The 19,666-nt window shown below is 49.6% G+C and overlaps 7 protein-coding genes across 7 annotated transcripts; 3 read left to right on the top strand and 4 right to left on the bottom strand.

Annotated features, from left to right (window-relative positions):
- Positions 1-5,633: 5,633 nt before the first annotated feature.
- CC84DRAFT_1220237 (uncharacterized protein) lies at positions 5,634-6,083 on the top strand (the record flags this gene model as incomplete). Its single annotated transcript, XM_018183148.1, has 1 exon — positions 5,634-6,083. The coding sequence occupies one exon, from the start codon at positions 5,634-5,636 to the stop codon at positions 6,081-6,083; it is 450 nt and encodes a 149-aa protein (XP_018033738.1).
- A 1,092-nt stretch (positions 6,084-7,175) lies between these two features.
- On the bottom strand, positions 7,176-7,759 carry CC84DRAFT_1178845 (uncharacterized protein; the record flags this gene model as incomplete). The annotated part of the gene is made up of 3 exons (XM_018180368.1): positions 7,176-7,252; positions 7,285-7,338; positions 7,447-7,759. 3 exons carry the CDS (start codon positions 7,757-7,759, stop codon positions 7,176-7,178), a joined length of 444 nt encoding a protein of 147 aa, XP_018033737.1.
- Positions 7,760-7,874: 115 nt separating this feature from the next.
- Positions 7,875-8,604, bottom strand: CC84DRAFT_970789 (uncharacterized protein). The gene has a single exon (XM_018188011.1). The coding sequence runs from the start codon at positions 8,479-8,481 to the stop codon at positions 7,990-7,992; it is 492 nt and encodes a 163-aa protein (XP_018033736.1). The 5' UTR covers positions 8,482-8,604; the 3' UTR covers positions 7,875-7,989.
- Positions 8,605-10,639: 2,035 nt separating this feature from the next.
- Positions 10,640-11,912, top strand: CC84DRAFT_1198234 (uncharacterized protein; the record flags this gene model as incomplete). The annotated part of the gene is made up of 2 exons (XM_018181555.1): positions 10,640-10,810; positions 10,880-11,912. 2 exons carry the CDS (start codon positions 10,640-10,642, stop codon positions 11,879-11,881), a joined length of 1,173 nt encoding a protein of 390 aa, XP_018033735.1. The 3' UTR covers positions 11,882-11,912.
- Positions 11,913-13,037: 1,125 nt separating this feature from the next.
- Positions 13,038-14,804, bottom strand: CC84DRAFT_1097853 (MFS general substrate transporter; the record flags this gene model as incomplete). The annotated part of the gene is made up of 6 exons (XM_018174738.1): positions 13,038-13,618; positions 13,677-14,056; positions 14,118-14,184; positions 14,242-14,310; positions 14,360-14,539; positions 14,615-14,804. 6 exons carry the CDS (start codon positions 14,802-14,804, stop codon positions 13,038-13,040), a joined length of 1,467 nt encoding a protein of 488 aa, XP_018033734.1.
- A 512-nt stretch (positions 14,805-15,316) lies between these two features.
- On the top strand, positions 15,317-16,403 carry CC84DRAFT_1261936 (uncharacterized protein). The gene is made up of 3 exons (XM_018185111.1): positions 15,317-15,375; positions 15,425-16,276; positions 16,335-16,403. Exon 2 carries the CDS (start codon positions 15,568-15,570, stop codon positions 16,177-16,179), a length of 612 nt encoding a protein of 203 aa, XP_018033733.1. The 5' UTR covers positions 15,317-15,375; positions 15,425-15,567; the 3' UTR covers positions 16,180-16,276; positions 16,335-16,403.
- Positions 16,404-17,060: 657 nt separating this feature from the next.
- CC84DRAFT_1167058 (uncharacterized protein) lies at positions 17,061-19,303 on the bottom strand. The gene is made up of 4 exons (XM_018179111.1): positions 19,045-19,303; positions 18,547-18,962; positions 17,245-18,497; positions 17,061-17,193 (listed from the first exon to the last, which is right to left on the bottom strand). The coding sequence occupies exons 1-4, from the start codon at positions 19,238-19,240 to the stop codon at positions 17,082-17,084; spliced, it is 1,977 nt and encodes a 658-aa protein (XP_018033732.1). The 5' UTR covers positions 19,241-19,303; the 3' UTR covers positions 17,061-17,081.
- Positions 19,304-19,666: the final 363 nt, after the last annotated feature.

Below are 19,666 nucleotides of genomic sequence, written 5' to 3'. Positions count from 1 at the left end.
GTCTCTTTTCAAGTTCGAGTAGTTCAGGAATAATATAAAAATTAACTTATAGTCGCTTTGTCAAGGATCAGGCTTATTGCTCACATTATTTTGAGTTCGAGTCTATTGACGACCGTCACGAGCAGGCGTGGAGCCTGCGGCTTAATTTGATTCAACACGGGGAAATTCACAAGGATCGATGGGAAGCGTCGCAGCAAAATGCTGGCGCTAATTTAGGACCTAGCACGTGCTCTTCCCGCCCGTCCAAATTTAGGTAGCGCACTGTCTCCAAAGATGAGCAGGGCTATCCATGCTAAAAGTTCGCGATCGCTGATCATCTCAGCACTGTGGTTTAGCGTGCACAACTCTAGGCGTTAACGTGCTGTACTCTTTTGCAAAAGCCTAGCACACAAGATTCTTACCGTTATGACCAACATCATAACGGAAAGGGCCATATTGATTATACCGTTTATATGAAGATGTTGCCGCAGATCAAAGCAAGAAGCTCCTAGCGGCTACACATATCGCTACTGAGACTTCAACAAAAGTGGCCCGACTGTGGTTCCAGTCAGCAATCGCCCTCAACGGCTTCGCACACCATGCAACAGTGAATTTTGAGGACTGGCTGCTGTTCTGGAGAGGCGCTGCGATGTATGACGACCGAGCTAGAACGCGCACCCAGTCAATCAGCGAGATAAGGAACAAATGCGAACCTCTTAGCCGAAAAGTCTCCAGTCTCCACCCCGCCTTGCAACTCGAAAGCGTTCCATCTCACTAACCCTCCATGCCGAATCCAGAAGGTGGGCTGCACTTCGCGTGACGAGCTATCCAACACCAAAACACCAAATGACTCCCTAACCTTGACACGCCGTAACTCCATCAATATGGGACCAATTGAAGAGGCGATTAAAGCTTTAGATCTAGGCGAAAAATATCCATATAGATATATAGCTGCTGCCTATAGCGTGGATAGGACCACGTTATCCCAAAGACATAAGCGCGTTTAGGCCTCCAATGGAGCTAAGAAGATCTTTTAGGATCCGCTCGCGCGTGGTGCGGGCATCGGCTTATTGTACTCCTAGACTACCGATCTGCGCCAGTCGCTGACAACGTCAAGCACGTCGAAGCAAACGGTATTTCGGCATTCAGCTAAGCACTTCATGAACGTGCCAATGTTTGACGTGGCAATCGCAGAATTATTGGTCGGACCATTCTCAAGATCATAAAGAAGCAGACTCGGCACCAAGCATTTGTTCTAACTAGACAGGGAGGATTCAAACTCTATTGAACAGAACAGTAACAAGGATAATGCTAACGATATTCACAGACCAAAAGCGTCAGTAATGGAGTACTACATAAGCACACGTGCGACTGGTTGTCCCTTCAAACTAGCCATCTTTAAAGTGAATTACAGCGAGCAGTGGAAGCCGGACGTTCTAGACAAGCATCACAACTACTCCTGATTGATCAATCCTAGTGCGCGCAATGTGTAACGCAAGTGTATAATGGTATAGAAGGAAGTAATCAAATTAATGACTTATGCGGGGGCGCGACCTATGCAGATCCTTACTATAACCTAAAGTGAAGACCATGACACGCTGGTCTCTACCACTAACATTCGAGGCAAGAGGAAGAAGTTTAGAGAAAGAAAGTTAGATGGGAGGAGTCTAATAGAGGTATTACTAGACGATCTATCTACGCCAGACTGGGTGTTTGCTGTTAAGAGGGATAGTAACAATCACGTCCAAAACCTCTTCTTCTCCCACTAAAAGTAGGTGGAGCTTCTACTGCCGAACCCTAATGCCCTACTAATGGCTGAATGTATCAAAATAATAAGTACAAACTTCCTTTACTACATATAATAGGCTGCACTAACCTATAGACGTTCTTCTCTACAGGCTTCTACTTCCTTAGCAACGAGACGTATAGAGAGTACCATTAGGCGATCGCGGACTTCCTCATTAAAATAGGCGTGCAAAAACTATTTGTGTTCATTAGTGATTAGGAAGAAGCATTAAAGGTGCCTATACGCTTACTACTCCTAGAAGTTCCATCTCTCTTATATGTATAGCATATTAACAAGAACGTGTAGACACAAGCGCAACATACCTAGTAAGATGCTAATGGGATGAAAAAGAGGAGAAGTAGAGGATTGCTAAGCAATGGGCTTCATTCATGAAGCTTTAGAACTAGGGATGCTGGCCTAACGACTAGGGGTGCTTTAATGCAGCTCTTCTCCAAGTTAGATATACTTTAGGCAGACCATGGTAGCTCGTCTACGCAAAGAGGCCATTGGAGTTCCATTTCAAGTGGGACGATGTACTCAAGCACTACAGTCACCAGCCGGAGCTTTGCAGGTACCTGTAAGAAAACTAATACCTAACACGCTCAGAGTGGGCAGCTGCATGGACCTCTCATCGTCGACACTACAACACAATCACAAGTTCACCTGTTGAAGGAATGCACAAGGTCTTGAAGGACTATCTCATGATCTCAATAGGCCACCAGCTTCGTGTTATCGGAGGATCGAGCAGATGGTCAAGAGTTAATACAGCAATTGTATGATGGAAATCACATCTTCTAAACACAGTCAATGTCAATCCTGCTGCCTGGCATCCAAGTGATCCTCACTCCACCAGCCATTGAGCGCATCAGGCAACAAGATCTGCTGCGCAAGAAGAGCAAAGACAGCGTCGCGGCGGACAATCTTGTTCGGGTCTTTTGGAGAAAATAAACGGCCTCCCATGCCGGCATACCCTGCAAGAAGTGATGATCGCTAGATCAATACTACGGCTGAATCATCTCTACGACGATTATTGGCGCTATCAAGGGGAGCATGAGCCGTCGGTACGCTCATTCACTAGGCCGTACCAGTCCGTTCTTGAGCCGCTCCCAGCTCAAACAAGAGGTGCGCCGAGGAGGAACGAAGCATCAACTCGCCGAAATCCATCAGCCTTCGAACGAAGCGTGCCACCTTCCATTCCTCGGTTTTAGCCTTGGGTCATTTAGATTGTGCTCATGTAAGCTAGACAATTGCATATTAAAACACATTGAATTGGTCACTCGTTGTAGAGTAATATGGGGATAAGAGCCTTATTGTTGTCTTGAGGCTCGGGGCCGTTGTTTTCAAGAAGTTTGCAAGCGAGAATATTTCTGGAGAGTTCGTCAACGCTAGAGGCCGGAACGGTAATATTAATGAAAATCACTCGCTTTCATTCCAAAAGTCTTCCTCGCCAAGGTCTCTTGTTGACGACAAAAGCCCTTGCCCAACATCCTGGCCCTGTTGATCTTGTTCACTTCTATCTAAGCATGTGGACCATAGCACGCAAATAATGTCTTAATATAGCATGGTCATTTGCGAAGCCTCGTGTTGCGGCTCGTGGCTTACTAAAGCTCGTATCTCGGTCTTGCTACCAAAAAAGCATGACGGTCGGGCCGATTTGTGGGGTGGGATTAGTGGCTAAGTCGTGATAGTTCCGTTTCTCAGCGAATTGATTTATCGAATACGAGAAAGATATCACAAACGCCTTCAGCTTCTTCGCTCATGGAAAGACCATCGTTAGAGCTGTCGCGCTAAGCGCGAAATGTCCCTTGCCCGCGGATCAGCCTGAAAAAGGGTAATAACACCAGCTTCTACAACGACAAAGTCGATCACGCCGGTGTGTGTCACCTCTCTCTCTCTCTCTCTACAGTGACTCTAAGTGCAAGGACCTGAATGGGTAGTCGTATGAGGACTGGAAGCACAGTTTAGGCCACAACGTGAATTCCTGGAGTTATACTTGCTAGATGGATAGGTGGAACATTTTACGAGAATTTTATCGTAGGAGAAATGTTGGCGTGCTTTGTCTTAGGCCCTCAACGCCTATTCGTGACTTGAATGGTGGCGTGTATGCATGAAACGTGCGGTACATACACGTTGATTCCTCAGCCCTCACCTATCGGGCGAGGAGCACTGTACATATTGAGATAGGTGTCCAAAGATGGTTACAGTATGTAGCGAAATCGCCCCCTCCCTCGTTTTAAAAGTCCCGAGGAGCAAGTGATTGCTTGATTGAGATCAGCCTCTGGGAGCCGGGGTGATTATACAGTTCCCAGGCACCCGATCACGTGCACGGCTTCTAACACTCCCCCTCAGTACCTCAATCAAGCTCCTATCCATCAATTTCATCAATATTCCAACCTTAATGCCTTTATGAATTTTACGAAGGCATCCTTTGGTAGTGCCTTCGTCAGTCTTTGCGCTATATGACGTTCCATTGGGGTGTATTGCACATCCACCGTCCCGTTCACCCCTGCCTCTCTCACAAAGTGGTGATGATGTCGATATGCTTGTTTCGGACATGAAACTGTGGCTTCAGGCTAGCTGAATTTTCCCTTGGTTGTCTCCGAAGATGACCGTGGCTGCTGGCTGCTCCTTCATACTTAAGAGTCCACCAAGCGATCGTCGAAGCCAAATCGCCTCTTTTATGGGCACGGAACTGTGATGAGTACGTGTCGATGTGCAGGGCTCACCGGAGCGGGTTACTTCAGCGTGCGCCGTGGACAAAACTGTATTGGCCAAGATAATTCTATTGAGCCGCTTCTTCAAAGCATACACCCTGGGTAAATATCGCCGGTATAGGGATGAGGTTTACGATGCGGCAGAATATATTGAGGTAGAAGATGTCTTTCAGAAGGCTGTGGAATTCGGGAAGATGCTGGCAGGGCCACAGGTTAGCATCCTTTGACCACTCGTGAAATTAATCTTTAAACCGGGTTCCCAATTCTAGGGGTTAAAAGCTAATGTCTCAAGACCAGATCAAGGAGTGGATTGATCATGTCGCCGAAGTTGTTCGCCGTATCATCAAGTATGGCGGGGATAACGATTTCCATGACGGATGAAGCCCGCCAGCACGCCTTAACACTAGAAAAAGTCTGTATACCTGCAAATTAAGCTTTAAAGTTTATTATTCGGCATCACAATGCCCAAAATCCGAAGCGTTGTGCACTTTGCATACATTTTTGCGAGGGAGTCGCATCTTTGTTTGGGGGCCACACATGCCGAGGCTGGGTGAATATTCGATAAAACGAGCTCCTTCGTATTGGTGGCGAACTCTTCGAGGCACTTGTTCATTTGGCTGTAGACGTGCGACCAAGGTCGCGTTCCTCGTATCCTCGATCGTGCTGAGGAAGCGGCTGCCATATATAGCAGGACTTTATTCGGTGACAGCTCAGCTTTGACTTCGAGTGATGGATGGTTCGCATTCCTGCGCGTATTCAACTTGTATTCGCCGAAACCTTACCAGTATATCGCATAGCTCGCAACAAGGCTTACATTTTGTTCTTCAGCCTCGTGTTGACCTTCCTCTCTCGTCTTACAGAAGGCCCAAAGGCAAAACCAGGGCCGAAAGGATAAGGAATAGCCCACACGAGTGAGCATCGTACTCGCCGGTCTCAAGCAAGCGCCTTGGCCACTTGTTCTGCCAGAGCAAGTAAATGAGTGTTCTTTATATGACACACCACAGCATCAGCGTTTCTATATAAGAGCTCGAGTTTCCCCTTCATGTCGTTAGACGCCAGGTAATCAACATTAACAAGCACTCCAACTCCTCATGCAAGAGTATTCACTATTCGAATTCAGTTTCATCATTTATAAAGTTGCACCATTGCTCAAAATGAAGCCTACGACATTCCTCTTCTTTGCCGTCAACTACCTCGGCTTGGCCTCCGCTGCGTCCATCACCAACCCCGACGACAGCATGCACGCTATGGAAAAGCGAGCTTGCTTCAGCAGTGGGGCGAACTTCGGAAACGATCAAAACGCCGCCTTAAACGCCGCCCGGACAGCCTGCAACGGTTACCTTAAGGGCAAATACAACAAGCGCGAAACCCGTGTCAAATGCTACAATCTCAGCAGTAATAAGCACGTGAAGCTCACCGTCGGCCTTACAGGCCCCAATGCTGGTTCGACGCGCACAATTGGTAGAGACGAGTGCTACAACGGCCTTACGAAGGAGATCATCAAATGCAGTAAGGGGGGTGATACAACCTACGGGAATTGGCGCTATAGGCAAGTACTTTTGCCTTGTTCCCGCGTTATACAACTCTTCATTAAGCGTAACTAACTGTTTTAGGGCTGATCCTAACGAGGGTAAGTGCTAGTGTCACAAAGGAACATGACCAAATACGCATAGTTTCTACGCACCAATGGTTGCAGATGCCCTATTACCATGTGAGAATTTCGTGTGCAAGGGGGATTTGATGAGCTCGTAGTCCATATACTCACTTTTTGGATGCGTAAGCCAACCATAGAAACGAGATTGACAGGAAACTTATAGATATACTTTACGAAGTAATAAAAAGATAAACTATTACATCTCACTAGCGATGATTGTCCATGTATGAAAGACCTAACTGTGGTGGGGCTTGCGGAGCAGACGAAGGCCAAGTACGGCATCTGTGATGAGGACGTGTACAACTTCGAAGAGACTGGCTCTATGATATGCAAGATAACAGCACATCTCGTTGTCACAGGATCAATGAGACGAGGCAGACCAAAGAGTATCCAGCCAGGCAATCGTGAATGGGCGACGGTGATCCAGGGAATCAACGCTGCTGGCTATCCCGCCGTTCATCGTCTTTGCGGGCCAGCACCACCTATCTGCCTGGTACGAGGAGGATATCCCAAAGTAAGCTCTTAAAGTTAACTATAAGGAATAGGAAATATTTAGAGAATATCCTTAACTATATAATAGTTATCCTATCTTTCATTCTTCTAAGCTAACTCTACTATCCTAGGATAATTACTTCTTAGTGGGAGATTTTCTATTCTCCTACTAAGGCTAGGTTCTCTAGGGAGAACATCCTCTTAGTAGGAGAATAATTACGTAATATTAGTCCTTAGTAATTCTAATAGATTAAGCTATTTGTAACAAGACTTGCGTGGTGTGAACTAAGCTAGTCTCGAAGGAGCTGTGTGTTGAGTAATGAGGGCTAGGGCGTCGTATAGTCGCGTTGGGTTGATGCGTCAATCAATCAATCACTACAGTGAGGATGTGTTGCCAAAACGTCACAAGTTATCTTCCGTGAGGAAACTGGATGCAGTAAACTGTATCGTAGATTGACGATGAGGATTACCCTGTGGTCATCCGTCATCTCTACATACTGCTTATCTGGTTTGGCTTTGAGGATCTCTCGCGACAGAGCCACAGATCCAGTCACGTGACCGTATCACGTGGCCATATTGTGCTCAGCATCGGACCCACAATCGTAATCCTCTTCCCATTGGTCATAGCTGCTGACGCTGTCATTATCGTAATTACTTACTATTAGCTTCGTCTCTAGTCGCGTCATTTCCTGTCGACTCCCTGCTTGTGTTTCCTGTGATCGTAACAAGTCTATTACCATGAAGTAACCTACTAGAGAGCGTGGTCTAACCAAGGTTAATTCTTATCCATGGGACGGGGTCAAGGTCTACAATAGCCTGACCTTCCATGATGTTTTCCACCCACGCTTCACCCACAAGTTGATATTGCTTCATGTGTGTCGAGCCTACCAGGAGGTCATGGACAGGCCACAGCATAAAAGGTACTTTTGCACCCCGAACAAAGAATATCATATCGCCTTCAGTTGCACAACCTGGAACCCATGCATATTGACCGCTTTTCGTAGTACAAAGTTTTCGTTCGTCAGTGAAGCTAGAAATGCGAATGCTGACTGACATTGGCTGAGTATATTCCGGTGTGCGTTTCTCTGGATACGGTCCACCTCGACTGTGACACGCAAGAGCTTCGAAAATCATCGCGGAAGAATGATCTATGAGCTCTAGAGCTGATGGCTGTGCCGTGTCGAGATCGGGTAGCAGTGCCGAACACAATCTCAATTTATCCGCCTGACCAAGATTCTCAGCCCGTGGTTCGGCTCCACGTATAACTCTGTCGAGAACTTGTAGTGGATCTTGCAGCGCCGTAGTCACTGACCATGAAACTTTTGTGCAACCAGACCCATCAAGTTCCGTTACGAGCAGAGCATCTACCACATAGATGCTGCTCGATTCATCGAATGGTTTCGATTTTGGGGCGACATTGACCACAGCACGTCCACAAACATAGCTTTAAAGTGACTGGCTGACTCAAAACGGCGGAAGTATCCCGAATTTGGTGGTAGACACCACGAAGGAAGACGCAATGCACCGATACTGACGCGACCGAGGTGCAGTCCAGCCAGCGACAACAGCTGAAGGTCATAATGTAGACACCAGCGTGATACACTTATAAACATATCCCTAATACTCTGCTCGTACGAAATTTTAAGCCCATCCTGGTACACCATACTCCAAAGAGTGAAGGCTTTGTCTCTAGGATCACCAACCTCGAAAACGGTGGTTGTGTTGATCAGTTCGAGCAGACCAGCAGTGGAAGGAGTGGACACGAGCAGGATACGGTTCCTCCTTATCGCATTTATAGCGATAACGTAGTCGATCTCGTAGCAGGGTGGATCATGATAGTCGTGAAGTACGTCCATAGATACCAGTGCAGCGGCGACACAGGCGAGCAGCTCCCATTCTGTCGAGAAAGTGCCAAACCAGACTCTCGGATTACGGCTGCATACAGTCTCTTGAACCACCCATAACCTTGAGAACCATTTATGACAGAAGATTGGCCACAAAGGTTGAAGGTTTATGTCAGAGATGGCCCCACTGGCCTCGTGAGATATGTCGCATTGCCCTAGTCCGTTCGGCGAAGCTGCGACAGAACAATATCCTTTGATATGCGTGGCAAGCAGTTTATCGACGGCCTAAGGTGTGTTGACTGCTGCTTTTGCTTTGCCTCTGTCGTCCGGTTCGAGCCATATGCTGACTTTCGACGCTGCATGATATATTTCCACCATCATCGCCACTTGCAAAGTTTTCTCCTGATCGTCATCTTGATTTATACAAATCGCGTCAGCCCAAAGAGCCGGACGCATGTACAAGTTATTTAGTTTCGTTTCCGCCGTTTCATGTGAAGCAGGGCGAGGTAAAGACTCTCAGTCACGGCCAGAGCAAGTCCATTAACAGAGACGAATCGCGACTTTTCGCGGTTACCCCAGGCATACGACAGTGCTGCGAAAGAGGTGCCGAGACCTCTGAGCCAAACAGGACTCATTCGAATTCTGATTTGACTCTCCGCATTGTCGCCTTCAAAGTATAGTATCCTAATGTAACCTGGTTTAAGCGGCTCGTAATTTTATCGTTCTTGTGCCGTCATTGGGGCGATATGCTCTGTTTCCAATTGTGTCACTGAGCTGCGATGACTTGCATGTGCGTTGAGTGGCTAAGAGTTGAGGAACTCGTTGTCGCGTCGGACAGACTCGTGGTAGACTAAGAATTGTGATATCGTTGAGTAATTTGCCTTTCACTTGTGGCTTTGTTTTCTTAGAGGCAGTTCCGATTAGGTTTAGGTAATTCTTGTTCGATCATACAAGGTTTTCGACCACGGAGTATCATGCCAGTTGATCTCTGTTCCCGGCCCTGCCCACCTACTCTTCAGACGCCAGCCGACTTATAGTGTTCCTTTCCAACGAGCTGAAGCGATATTCGGCTACTGCTTGGTGTATATATCGGTTGCGATGTGCACGAGAAGGACGACGTGGTGGATCAGACGAAAGATCAACGGCGGGCGGCGCGATGGTTTATCTCTATGGAATGGAAGCGTTAGCTATGATCGTCTATTGTATAGTGTCTCGAAGTTCCGCTATGTCGGAGCTGATTGCGGTTTGGGTGCTGGGTGTGTTCGTTGGCATGAGTTATACGCTCCCTGCTCCCAATCCGAGCCGGAGATGTCGCACAGCCGCACAGCCGCACAGCCACACAGCCACGCAGCTATAGGTCCAATGTCTATTTCATGGCCGCCATCGGCGCGCAGGGGGCAGGTCAGTACGTGTTACGATACAGCATCAGCCATATTAGACGTGCCGAGGTCTTGCCGTAGGAGCCCAGATTAGTAGCTACTCGGTTCAGAAGTACTGCCTGTTACGAACCAGAACGTGAGATGGATGGATGGGCGCTTGAGGCAGCTGGAGGGCCGGGATTGAGATCACGACAGATGCCGAGCCACGAGGTCTAGGGCAATCACGTGATATGATCAGCTGCTCAGCTTGACTGAGCAACTGAGCAACCCAACTATATAGGAATCCGAGGATGGACTTCCATACTCGTGTTCAACCTGTTTATCAATCTATCGTTTGGATTACACTTAGGCCATATTGTTGACTCGTTACACTTCGCCAGATACTACCATACCCCTTCCCTTCCCCTCAGTTGTCTTGCCCGAGAACCAACCTTAACCCTTTAGGACTAGCTACCCTTCTGGATTTAACACTGCCCCAAGTGACAGCCATGCGTAGATCTTCGCGCCACACCCAATGGAGCTGCTAGTGGCTTACGAGTTAAACCAGTAAAACCTTTCCTAGATATTAATAATCTAAATAACTTGTAGTTATTCGTAGGCCTTAGAGACCTTACCTCTAGAAGATTCTATAATATTACTATCTATGGCTGTCTCTACAGCCTCATATTAGTGGCGGAGTGATTATACTGGGGTTGCGTATAGCGCGACGCTACACATACGATAGCGTGCCAAGCTATAGTATAAATCAAGAGCAGCTATCAATCTGGGATCTTAACAATCTCGAACCAGCCATGGCCAACGCTGACGTCGTCGCTTATAACATCGCCGCCTTTATTGCCACCCTCTTTCTGTTAGAATTTGGCGCAGATAAATTCATTGACCATACTGCTGTTGTTGCTTATCGCATTAACATTCCTGAAACCGTTATTGGCCTGGTTACTGCTGGAGGAGAGTGGGAAGAGGTATGTTTGTAGTCGCGCCCCTGCAGCCGATTACCATCAGTCCACTTCTAATTTCCCTTGACGTCATAGCTCGCTGTTGTTATTGCATCACTCGCAAGCAATCGCGCGTCTCTAGCCATTGGCAACATCGTTGGCTCCGCTATCTCGAACATCCTAGGCGCATTTTCCCTCGGCCTCTTGTTCCACGACAAGCACAAGCCGATTCACTTCGACCGAAGCTCGCGGATATATTCGCTCGTCCTGCTCGTCTTAACCACCTTCGTAGCGCCCATCACATATTTTTCAACGAGGACAATATGGCTAGTTTGCGGCTCCATCTTAATCGTATTCTTCGCCATCTACATTGGGTCCGTGGGGTGGGCAATCAGTAAAGGGACTCTGACTGCTCCAGAGGACTCCGAAAGCGACGGTAGCAGCGACGATGAGAGCAGTGACGGGGAAAGCACAACTGATATCGCAGAGAGGATCCCCGCCGGCGCAGATCGATATGAAGATGAAACGAGCGGACCGGCTCGAGTCGAGCCAAATGAACAAACGAATCCAGATGCCAGCTCAATAACTCTAAGACCGCCTGGGACAAGTCACAGGAAGCGCCGCACCTTACGTTACCATCTATTCTACCTGTTCCTCGGTTTCCTCGCTATCTGTCTTGCTGGCTACGTACTCTCTCACGCCGCCATCAACATTATCGATGAATTCGGTATTTCGGATGTGCTTTTTGGTGTCGTCATTCTCGCAATCGCCACAACTCTTCCCGAAAAGTTTGTCGCTGTGATGAGCGGGCACCGAGGCCATGCTGGCATTCTCGTCGCGAATACAGCCGGCAGTAATATATTCCTGCTCGCACTGTGCTCTGGAATCGTCATGCTTGATACCTCGGGGAAGTTTGAACGAGGCAACGTAAGCATCCCGGAACTAGGGGTATTGTGGTGTTCAACGCTTGCGTTCACCGTGACAGTCTGGTTTGGCGGAAGATTTTGTCGGTGGATTGGATTTGGGATGCTGATCGCTTATATTGCTTTCATAGTGCTGGAATTTACAGTGATCCATGGTGTGGCTAATGGTAATTAGATACTCTAAAATGATCACATACTTTACTTCCTCTATCCAGTTGCCCACGTTGTCACAAGACGCGTTTGGTTCGTTCAGGTTGACGCTTGCAAACTCTTATAGACTATTATGGAGTGTGTACAGTGCACAGATGCCGCTCATCTATCACTCGCCACTTTCCACCAGGGCTTCTCTATGCCTCGTAGGTGGTCTGAGATTGAATATTTCTTTTCCAGCTGACATTGCAATACAGGGCGATTAACGGCTCGTGGTGTCGGCTGTCTATTTCCTCCGACTGTCAGCTAAAAAGCGGGGCATTCTATACAACTGCTATTTCTAAAACTACTGGGGCTACTGGTAGATCATTTCGCCCATCTTCACATCCTCTATCCTGATAGTAACTCTAGGCTCGAATTCTTCCTGAACTGGCTACTGATCATCATCGTATATTGTTGCTGCTCATTCCATAGCCATATTTTGCGTCGTTAGGCGCACTTGGTCGCGATAGCAGATGAACTTCAGCCGGGGTTAACCTCTACACAGCTACAGAACAAATAGCTATATCTTCAGAAATCTCTCCACTCTCTTTCCGCATGCCCAGAAGCTCGCCTGGCAGCATCTGGTGTCCCCACACTTCCCCGATGTCCAATTTCACCCGTCAACCGCATATGACTCGAGCAGTGAGCCTCGCTCTACTCGCTTCCATCCTAAAATCACTCCGGCATTTCATTCTCACACGTATCACAATCTAAGGAATGTCGAAAGCACCAGTCCGCGCATACGAGTATGAATTGTCGCTAGCCACGGCACATGGAGGGCAAGGAACAAGTATCTCAGACTATGGAAGCTGGTGGCAGGTAAATAGCGTCTTATCGGAAGGGGGTCATCTGGAGGAGAATACTGTTTGGAGGCTGCGCAGGTGCAGGGAGAGAGAGCGAGGATGCGCAGGGACGAGTTAAGAGGGAAGCGAGGGTGTACGATCGCCAGATTGGGAAGAATTAAGGCGCCCGGAGCCTTCACTTTCCGGATTGGATATCGCCCATGGCCAACTGCAAGTGAGAGGAATTTGTGTCTAGAGTTCAAGCCTATGATATTTCACATGACTAGCTTTTTGCCTTACGTATCTGACCGCTTGTTGCACCCTAGATTGTACGCAGCCGAGCGCATGCCCAGGGCTTTAGGCGCCGACGCCCTTTGCCTTACTCTCCATCCTCTCCCTCCTCCAGGTCGGACCCCAATACCACTGCACCACAAGCAGCGGCACGACGGCCAGTGTAACCAAGCCAAGAACCAAAAAGGCCCCACCAGCCCCCATACCCGCAATCAGCTGCTCGACGATCGCTACAGCGACAGCTGCCATAGAACACCTGACCAGGTTATTAATTGCGGTGCTCGAGGCACCCTTGCCAGGACAAAGATCTGACACCAAGGTCTGATTTGTTGCGAAAACTGCGTTTGATGTAGCGGCAATGAAGAATTGAAGGAGCAAGGGCACCACGATCCAGCCAGGAAGGGAGGTGACAGCGGGGACGGACAGCGAGAAGCCATAGAGAGAAGTACTGATGACAAAAAGGGCTGTTATCCATTTTGTGTGTTTGAGGCGGGCGTGCTCGATGGGGAAGTCTGCTGGCAGTGCCTTCTTGGGCAGGCTGTAGGAAGCTGGGAGGCCATGGGAAGTTCGATAGTCTTCCTCGGCGGCGCGATACGCCTGGTTCATGAGGTTTCCAATGATAGTGGAACCGACAATTGTCCCTAGGCCTTGATAAGGCAAATCAGTTGGGACGAATTACAAGATGAAAGAGGAAGGTTGACGTACCGTTTGGAAGAAATGCGAGGCCGAGCTGGAGCTCGTTGAGATGGAATACTTGTTTGAAAAGGCCCGTAGTACTGGAAGTTACCATGCTCCATATGGCATAGATCGTCCCGCCGAAAATCAGACTCAGCAAGATATCTTTCTCCTTCAAGAGGAGCAGCGGCTCAATAAATGTCTTCAGTGTCACTTTAGGAGACGAATATGTGTCATCGCGATCACGGATATATGGTGGGTCTTTCGTGAAGCGGCGAATAAGTGGCTGGTGAATGCCCGCGAGGCGAAGAGAGCCATTTCCAGCGATGCTACGCAGTGTCTCGGGGAGGAAGATGATGATGGCGATAGTGACCAGTGACGAAAGGATTAGGAGGAATATAAAGATGGATCTGCCCAAGCGGCTTATCAACATGTGATCCCTATTCACCATCGGGGAACGGGTCGACGCACCTGAATCCAAAGAAAGTGGCTAGCAGGCCTCCTAGGACTGGGCCTACGGCTATGCTGAAGTTTCGGACTTGATTATTGCAGTTAGTGGTTGACCTCATTTGGAAGAGCAGGAACAAAGCCTTACTAGCTTGATAGAAACTGATGAATCCCCCCCTCTCCGCGGGTGGGGTGATGTCCTGAATAACGCCGTTTCCTGTATTTTGTCAATATCAGACCAGTAAGTGGAGTCAGCGCGGACCTACCGATGCTTACAGTCGAGGCACTTCCTGCGGATTGCAACCCTCTAAAAATCAACAGCAACGCAAAATTCGGAGAAAAGCTGAGCCCTATATTGGCGATGATATACGTCAAGAACGAGTAAATGTATATCGGTCTTCGTCCCAAGGTATCAGATAGTGAGCCCCAAAACAACGGAGATATGCCTTGGATGATCAAATACGATGTGATGGTCAGCGAGACTGCGTTGAGGCTGACTTTCAGGTCCTACAAAGGTCAACGAATGTCGAACAGGCTCCTGCTCGAAGATTTTCTCACCTGTGCTATCGCATCAAGAGCCGGGAAATAGATATTCGAAGAAAGACCCGAGAAGAGCCCCGCAACTCCAATCATGATCACCAATGTCCACTTTTCCTTCTTCGAGAAAACGTGATAGGGCGGTTCCGGAACTACTGAGACCCTCTTTTCCATTTCTCCAGGCTCACTGTACTCGCTTTGCTCGATTGAAACGGGACGATCTGGACTGTTCCAGGACTGGAGGCTGACTGACGGTCGTGTCCACGATGTGCGATCATCATAGTAATTGTCGGCATCAAATTGGTGCTGGATAGAGAAGACGCGAACACGGGAAGCGCCCACGACGTAGAGCCCTGTGCCGATTTCGCGCCATCCTTCGAGAGTGGTGAAGCGGCGAGATGCTCTTCGACGGACATCTATCCAGGAATTTCGATATGACATGATTGAATGTAAGTTTGAGCAATAATGGGAAAGGGTACGAGGGATCGCAAGAAAGGCTTTTAGGACACTGAATGGGATTAAGCTTTACAGCTAAAATTAATACCAAACGATATTATCCATGAGTGAGTACACGCACCTGCTTCCGAAACGGGTATTAGGAGCGAATGTGGACACTCGAGACGTGTAACGCTTCTAGCGTACCTCCTTGTTTCGGAGCAACAGGCCGCCGAGACCAGAAACAAAAAAGCTTGATGGGTTTGGATGGTAATCAGACTTATACAATTGGTCGCAGGGGTTGAAACAGGTATCTAAAACAAATGCGGTGTCTAGAATGTACCCGCTAACTCGGTTAGTAGTTTGAGGCGCGAAGAGGTTTGCGTATGCAAGTCGGTTAAACCTCAGTCTTCAAGGGTTTTGCATTTTGAATTGTCCTGCTTTCTTCTAGCCTTCAGCTCCTCTCCCGCACTCCCGCTTTCCTCGGTCAGCCTTGTTCGCAATGGATTTCGCGTTGAGCCGCAGGCGTCGGCCTTCACCCATTCAGATCCCAAAGCTCGAAAGAAGACTAGACGACGATGACGACGGTCGAAACAGATCAACCTCATCTCCAAAGCCCCCATCGCTTCTAACGACGACGGACGCTGCGCGTCCCACATCTCAACCAGGTCTTGAACAGAGCAGTCTTTCTCGTGCCGGAGGTACTTCTCTATTGGTACCCTCAAGCATCTCTGTGCTCTCAAGTTCGAGCCCACGCCGAACGACAATCCAGCAACCGACAACTACGCTTCAGCCAATATCAGCCACCACAAAACGCGTGTCCCCGACAAGGACAACCTTCATAACCGTGACCAAGTCGTTTCAAGAGAAGGAAGAGACGCCAAAACCGACTCGCACGGTCTTCCTCTCTGCTACCCCCGAGATAGTGACCGTCACAGCACCGCAAGTCGTGCCGACATCAACAGCTCTACCAGCACCAGCGGCTGAGACGCTGGGACCCCCAAAGCCACAATCACAAAGAGCTGGTATTCTTCCTCCAGGTGCGAAGATACCGGTGATTGCTTTCAGTGTTGTTGGTGAGTGTAGCCCGTTGGCGAGATCAACTGTCTGCTAATTCCAGTGCAGCCGGACTGGCCATGTTCTTTACTGTCGCAGTTATCATATGGAGAAGAAAGAAAAGGAAGGCCGACGCGAAGGAGGCTTCAGAGCAGGTACGACCACACCATGTCCCTCAACAGGAGTCTTGTTGATACTAATCGAGACAAACAGCGCGCCATGGCAGAGAGGGATGATGGTGGCTTTCGAGTGATCCCCGATACGCGGCCGATCTTGTCATAGAACATAGAATATAGACCGGAATAGAGATATAGCATTTTCCTAGCTCTTGCGCAAGAAAGCCCGGGGCTTCTTTCTGTCTTGGGGTGAGCCGCATCAGCGCGCCTTCGTCAGGCTAGCTGCACGAGCCTGAATTCCGTCCGCGGAGGCGAGGCTTGGACAACTGTTACCCTTTGGCTGCAATGTAATCCCAACTATTTTCATCGCGCAACATAATCTATCGCAACTGGCTAGCCAGGTATCCTCCCCGTGACTCACCCTGAGCGTAAATGATGTTGCGGCCACATCTTGAGCGCATTTCCCTGACAGCTACGATAGGGTTTAGCCGACTACCTCACAGACTAGGCAAATGTCGAGCGCGCGGAGGGCCAACAATTTACCAAATACCTTAGAATAGATGGCGGCCTCGAGTCCTGGTAATGGTAACTTTCAAAATTGATGACATTCGACGTTCGCATAGTGGACATATCCAGCCGAAGCCTCGGCGAACCATTCCAACCTAAGAATGCCGTCCTGTCTGTGTCCAGGCAAATCGATATGACCGTAACAGCCGTCACCAATGGTCCAATGAATAAATCACAAAGAAGAAATGGGTATGCAATGGACGCCATAATCATCACAACATCACGCCTGGCCGCTTAAAAAAAAAAAAAAAAAGCAGACCGCACAAGCGCCCACGCCTTACAAGATTCTCCTTATCGGCTCCGGGGAAATCGCCGAATTGCTCGGACCCAGCGAAGGGAACAGGGGAGCGTGAGACTCGCTCATTTCGCGTATCTTCTTTAGGAGATTACTGCGTCCGTCAGCCACTATGCAATTCACAACCTAACTAAAAACAACTCACTTCACAGGCAGCGCCAGCTTCTGATTCTCCCTCCACACAACGCCAACAACCTGCTGGCGCCCTTTCGCATGGTCTTCCAGATGTTCAGTAATCAACTGCCGCCCAATTGGTTTCGATGCGCCGTACACCCTCTGATGGCAGCCGTCGAATGTGCAGATCCAGGAATCTCTAGGCCCATTTGCTTCATAGGTGGGCAGGGGCGTGGAAACGATCGGGGCGATGAGGTTTGATTTTAGCTGGGTTTCGGGGTGCTTGCCGTTCGTTAGGGTTTGGTTCGGGCGTTTCCGTAGGGGCAGTGGTGCTTCGTTGTCTGCCTCCGCTGCGGCTTCTGTGTCTGAGTCTGAGGTGGTTGGGATCGATTCGGGTGAGATGGATGAGGAAGCTGCGCGTTTTCGTGGTCCGTCTTCTCCTTCTTCATGATTTTCGTTGCTGGGTAATTTGCGCTTTTCGCGACTGGATGATGATGCGTGTGTTGGGGTGTCGATTTCTATATCCGCGACGCCCTCGCTGTCACTCTCTGCTTCTTCATCTTCAGACGCTGCACTCGAGTCTGCGACTTCGCTCGAGTTATCCTCCAAACCTGGTGCTTTCCTCGATTGTACGGTCTTTCCTTTGCCGGAGAACTTGCCGCTCTTTGGCCGCAAGACAGAAAGCCGACCTCTCTTCTTTCTGCCATCTGGTCGTCGCTGTGGCGTGACCACAACATTTTCTATCGGCTCAGAATCTGATGAGGTGTCCGAGTCCGCCCTTTCAAGCGGTGCGTGATCTTTCCTTGGTCGGAGCTCCACGGCTTGCGCTTTTCGGATGTCTGCAGCTGGGAGATCATGTCCCATGTCGAGTTCTCGATAGATGGGCTCATCCGCAAGAAAACTGGCGCTTTTGCTCCGTGGGTGGTCCATTTTATAGCACAAGTTCCTCGCATGCACAAAAAGCACGTTACGCGCTATGTCTGCCTCCTCTATCTCATAACGCTTCGTCATGAGCTCTGCGACGCGATCGACGGTGATCTGGTCACGTCCTGGTCGCAGCACACGCTTGTTGACGGCGCTCCGTATAAATTCGTATATGGCAGCCGATTCCCACCAATTATCGTCTTTTTTCGGTGCCGCGGCAGGCTTCTCCGCGTGTGATCGGCTCCGAGTAGAGCGGGACGGCTGCGCTGTTGGTGTTGCTGTAGGCTTTGTGGAATGTGACTCTTTCGGGACTTTGTCGTAGCGACCCTCTTTCCGCGCTTTTACGGACTCGAATACTTTCTGCAGATAATCAATAATGTGGTGCACGGTTGAGGCAGGTGCGACCTACGGGATACTGTCTCTTGAAGTATTGGTATATTGGCGTGTTGCTCCACCCAATGTCCTCTGCTCGGTGCAAAAATCGCATCATGAGGAACTGGTGGTGCTTTTGAAATATTTCCTCGGCGCTTGCAACATCGTTGCACGCAAACCGCTCGTCTTCGGCGTACTCCTGGAATATCAATCGTGCGTTTGGCCCGCCGCCCCTCTTGCGCGGCTCGCTGTATATATCCGCCAAGAAGTAGAGCAGCTCCACGGCCTGGGTCATGCTGTCGAAGATAGCCTTGTAATGGCGTGCCGGTCGCAGCTCAAACCATCCAGCCTCGCCCATGGCCCATACTACGACTGTGTCGCCCTGTAGGCCGTAGGAGAAGCGCGAGACCTTGCGGATCACGATGTCGACGGGCTTGTAGGGCCTCTTCACCACTGCGTTGCCAAGTCAGCACAGCTCCGTCCTGGAAGAAAGCGACCGAGCGGAGCAATGGATGAGCAGCGGATGGGTACGCACGGCATCTGGCCATACTGCGGTGCGGCGGCTCGAGCCTCCCTTCGACGCGCAACGGGACATCTGCGTAGGCAGACAGCAGGCTGGCGGGCTTGCCATTGCTCTCGTGGACGACGCATGCGTTGCTCAGCACGAAGTAGTCCTCCGAGTCGCTGGCGGGGTTGGTCGGTCGGAGCACATCGAGCTCGGGAACGGGCATTTTGGAGCCTCGGGGTTACGATTGCATGCTGTGGATGGCTCCAGGCGGAGAAGAGGGGCGAGGCTGCGGCGCGACCAAAGCGCGTCGTGCACCCGCATCGCGGTCGGAGGTTTGGCCAATGCTCCGTGCGCGCATGCCGTTGATTGGTGGACGTAGTCGACAGACGTTGAGAAACGGGCCCTGTTTCGCGCCTCCCTTCGCCCAATCATGTGTCGAGCGACTTCCACCAAGCCAGTGAGTAGATGCCATGCTCCGGTTTACAGGCAATGGACGTATCTTCTTATCCGCTGCCTTATGAGCCATGCAACGTGCACCTTAACGTCCGGTATGGCAAGCCCCCAATGGGCTCACGTCCCACACCGGTTCCTCGGACTCGCCGACTCAACATGTCCGAGGAATGCAATTCTCGGTTGCGACGTGTGCAGG

The sequence above is a fragment of the Paraphaeosphaeria sporulosa genome (genome assembly GCF_001642045.1).
Source record: "Paraphaeosphaeria sporulosa strain AP3s5-JAC2a unplaced genomic scaffold CC84scaffold_8, whole genome shotgun sequence".
NCBI classification, from domain to species: domain Eukaryota; kingdom Fungi; phylum Ascomycota; class Dothideomycetes; order Pleosporales; family Didymosphaeriaceae; genus Paraphaeosphaeria; species Paraphaeosphaeria sporulosa.
This window is presented reverse-complemented; position numbering and strand designations above follow the sequence as displayed.

What these genes read in the sequence shown, in the direction of transcription:
- CC84DRAFT_970789 (XM_018188011.1), bottom strand. Translation starts at nt 8,481, where the DNA reads ATGGACGTACTTCACGACTATCATGATCCACCCTGCTACGAGATCGAC.
- CC84DRAFT_1261936 (XM_018185111.1), top strand. Translation starts at nt 15,568, where the DNA reads ATGGATTTCGCGTTGAGCCGCAGGCGTCGGCCTTCACCCATTCAGATC.
- CC84DRAFT_1167058 (XM_018179111.1), bottom strand. Translation starts at nt 19,240, where the DNA reads ATGCCCGTTCCCGAGCTCGATGTGCTCCGACCGACCAACCCCGCCAGC. An exon ending in ACTTCAAGAGACAGTATCCC is followed by an intron (nt 18,498 to 18,546) that starts GTAGGTCGCACC and finishes GATTATCTGCAG; the next exon opens with AAAGTATTCGAGTCCGTAAA. An exon ending in AAGCTGGCGCTGCCTGTGAA is followed by an intron (nt 17,194 to 17,244) that starts GTGAGTTGTTTT and finishes TGACGGACGCAG; the next exon opens with TAATCTCCTAAAGAAGATAC.